Source organism: Phytophthora parasitica, assembly GCF_000247585.1.
Source record: "Phytophthora parasitica INRA-310 unplaced genomic scaffold supercont2.3, whole genome shotgun sequence".
Taxonomy (NCBI): Eukaryota; Oomycota; class Peronosporomycetes; order Peronosporales; family Peronosporaceae; genus Phytophthora; species Phytophthora nicotianae.
Window position 1 is genome coordinate 683,455 of NW_008648989.1, and position 2,062 is coordinate 685,516.

At 49.0% G+C, this 2,062-nt stretch overlaps 1 protein-coding gene across 1 annotated transcript; it reads left to right on the forward strand.

Annotated features, from left to right (window-relative positions):
* Positions 1 to 1,344: 1,344 nt before the first annotated feature.
* PPTG_21046 (hypothetical protein) lies at positions 1,345 to 1,518 on the forward strand (the record flags this gene model as incomplete). The annotated part of the gene is made up of 1 exon (XM_008895498.1): positions 1,345 to 1,518. The coding sequence occupies one exon, from the start codon at positions 1,345 to 1,347 to the stop codon at positions 1,516 to 1,518; it is 174 nt and encodes a 57-aa protein (XP_008893746.1).
* Positions 1,519 to 2,062: the final 544 nt, after the last annotated feature.

Below are 2,062 nucleotides of genomic sequence, written 5' to 3' on the forward strand. Positions count from 1 at the left end.
GTGAACTAGAAGACGGAAATGCAAGTGGAGAAGTAGTCTTTTTTTGAAATTGGATCTGAAGACAGGAAAACAGAATTTCAACTTCGATCGACCGATAGTGTTGATATCTGCTTCCTCACTACATTTGAAGTATCTTCTTCGCCGCTAGAGTTCTAGCAACGTCCATGCAAATCTCTTCCGGATCCCCGGCACACTCACGTGGTCGGCGGCATTCACTTTTGCAGCCATTTTGGGGTGCGACGCTGGCGACGTGCGTTGGCTTTTGCCGGTGTCTGGCGCTTATTTGGCGCTTGAGGAACGTTGTTGATGATCGGGATATTGAACCTCCTTCGTTGCGGTCAAGTTGTTTTTGTGTTCTTCAACTTTGATACCGAAGCCCGTGTGAGCTGTTTTTTTAGGTTCCTTTGATGCAGCTTGGGACTTCGTTTCAGCGTCTGATAAATTATTGTTGGATATACGAATCCTGCTAAGTAAGGACTAGGTTGGGTTAGGAGTAATTGTTGGTCCGTTATCTATCGCATCGAGAACTAGATGACTGGCCCGAGTCCGATGCGTGGTGTTGAGCTCTGTTATAACGTTCCCCGGCTCATCACTACGTAGAACAGCTACGCGGAAGGTGTTACGTTGGACCACATGTCTAAAATACAGCTTCAATCCAGTGACGTTATTAGGGGCGACCTCGGCGGCGATTGGAATTGTTTCAGGACCCACCCAGTCGCCGCTGGGGCAGCTGGTGTTCCACACAGACGAAATTCATCCTCGTCCCTATCTCGAATACACATTGGCAGTATCTGACTGATCCAGTACGTTGAAATGGGATGGAGGCTTTTAACAGCAAGCCAAACATTCCAACCTCCGCGAAATTTCTTCTTCGCAATAACCAGCATATCTGTACCAACGGAAGGGATCTTGGCGGCTGGGGTCGGTGCCAGATTTGCCGTGAAGAAACATTAAAGCAACCTCTGGGGAGGTAAACACCAATCATTGTTCGTGCCGGGCAAGCTACACTGAGTTGCGGTGGTTGGGGGAATCCGATGCTGTTCTCTCTCAAAGGAGTTCATAGTTGGCAGTTCCAGAGGACCGACCGTTATTAATGGTGTTCAGACTTGTGCGCTTCAAAACGTGTTTTTTTTAAGGTCACGGTTTAGGTGACGGAATAGCAAGTTGCGACGGAGGTGTTGATGGGGGTTAGGGGGAAAACGTTTTGTCCAAGTGTAATCTGCGAGAGGGTCGTCTCTGGTCTGTGTAATGTCTAAGTGAACGCTAAGCCACAGTTCAGCCAACAGTTTCCAGTAACGCGGTATTTTTAAGAGCTACAAATTTCATTTGGCATTTGGTATTGGTATGGAGGAGCCGGACAACGCAGCGTGCGCTGACGCCACCTGCGCTGAGGGCACAACTAAAGAGCTTCGAGCGGGGGAAGCCTGCTACCGCAAAGAAGCCGTCCTCGACTGTTTGCACTTCAGTCGCACCAGGAAGAGCTATGTACTTGTTTGCCACGGTGCTGAGGACATCTAAGCTCGTTTCTAAAATACAACAGGCCGAGGCAGGGAAATCCCCAGCACCGTGGCAGCTTCGTCCACAGTCCCTCATTGTACCAAGCACAGCAATGCTAGAGCAAAGTGCTTAAATAGTGGGCCTTTACTGTTGGTAGCAGGTTTGTGTGTAGGCAGCGTATACCTCTCGATAGATGCGTATGAACGGATCGCGGTCAAACCTTAGTTTCTCATGAAACCAATCAGTACAAGGAGCATGCAGTGCATTCTCAAATGTAGTCGTGGTAAAAGTTGAAACGGTGGTAGGCGGGGTGTCTGCATGTCCGTTTGTCTATCGTAGCAACTGTGAGTGCTACAGCGAAGGCAGTTAGCGTTAAGACGGCCACAGCTACGGCCTCGGGGTCCATCTTGCCGCGGCGTTAGACTTTGAATGATTGGGGACAAAGAGACTCTCTAGAACATTTGTTTCGCTGTTAGAACGCCTGTGTTCTCCTAGTCTGAAACAGAGAGCCCCAGAATGCGAAAGACGGAAGATGGTACACTGTACCCAATATGTTTTGACTAAT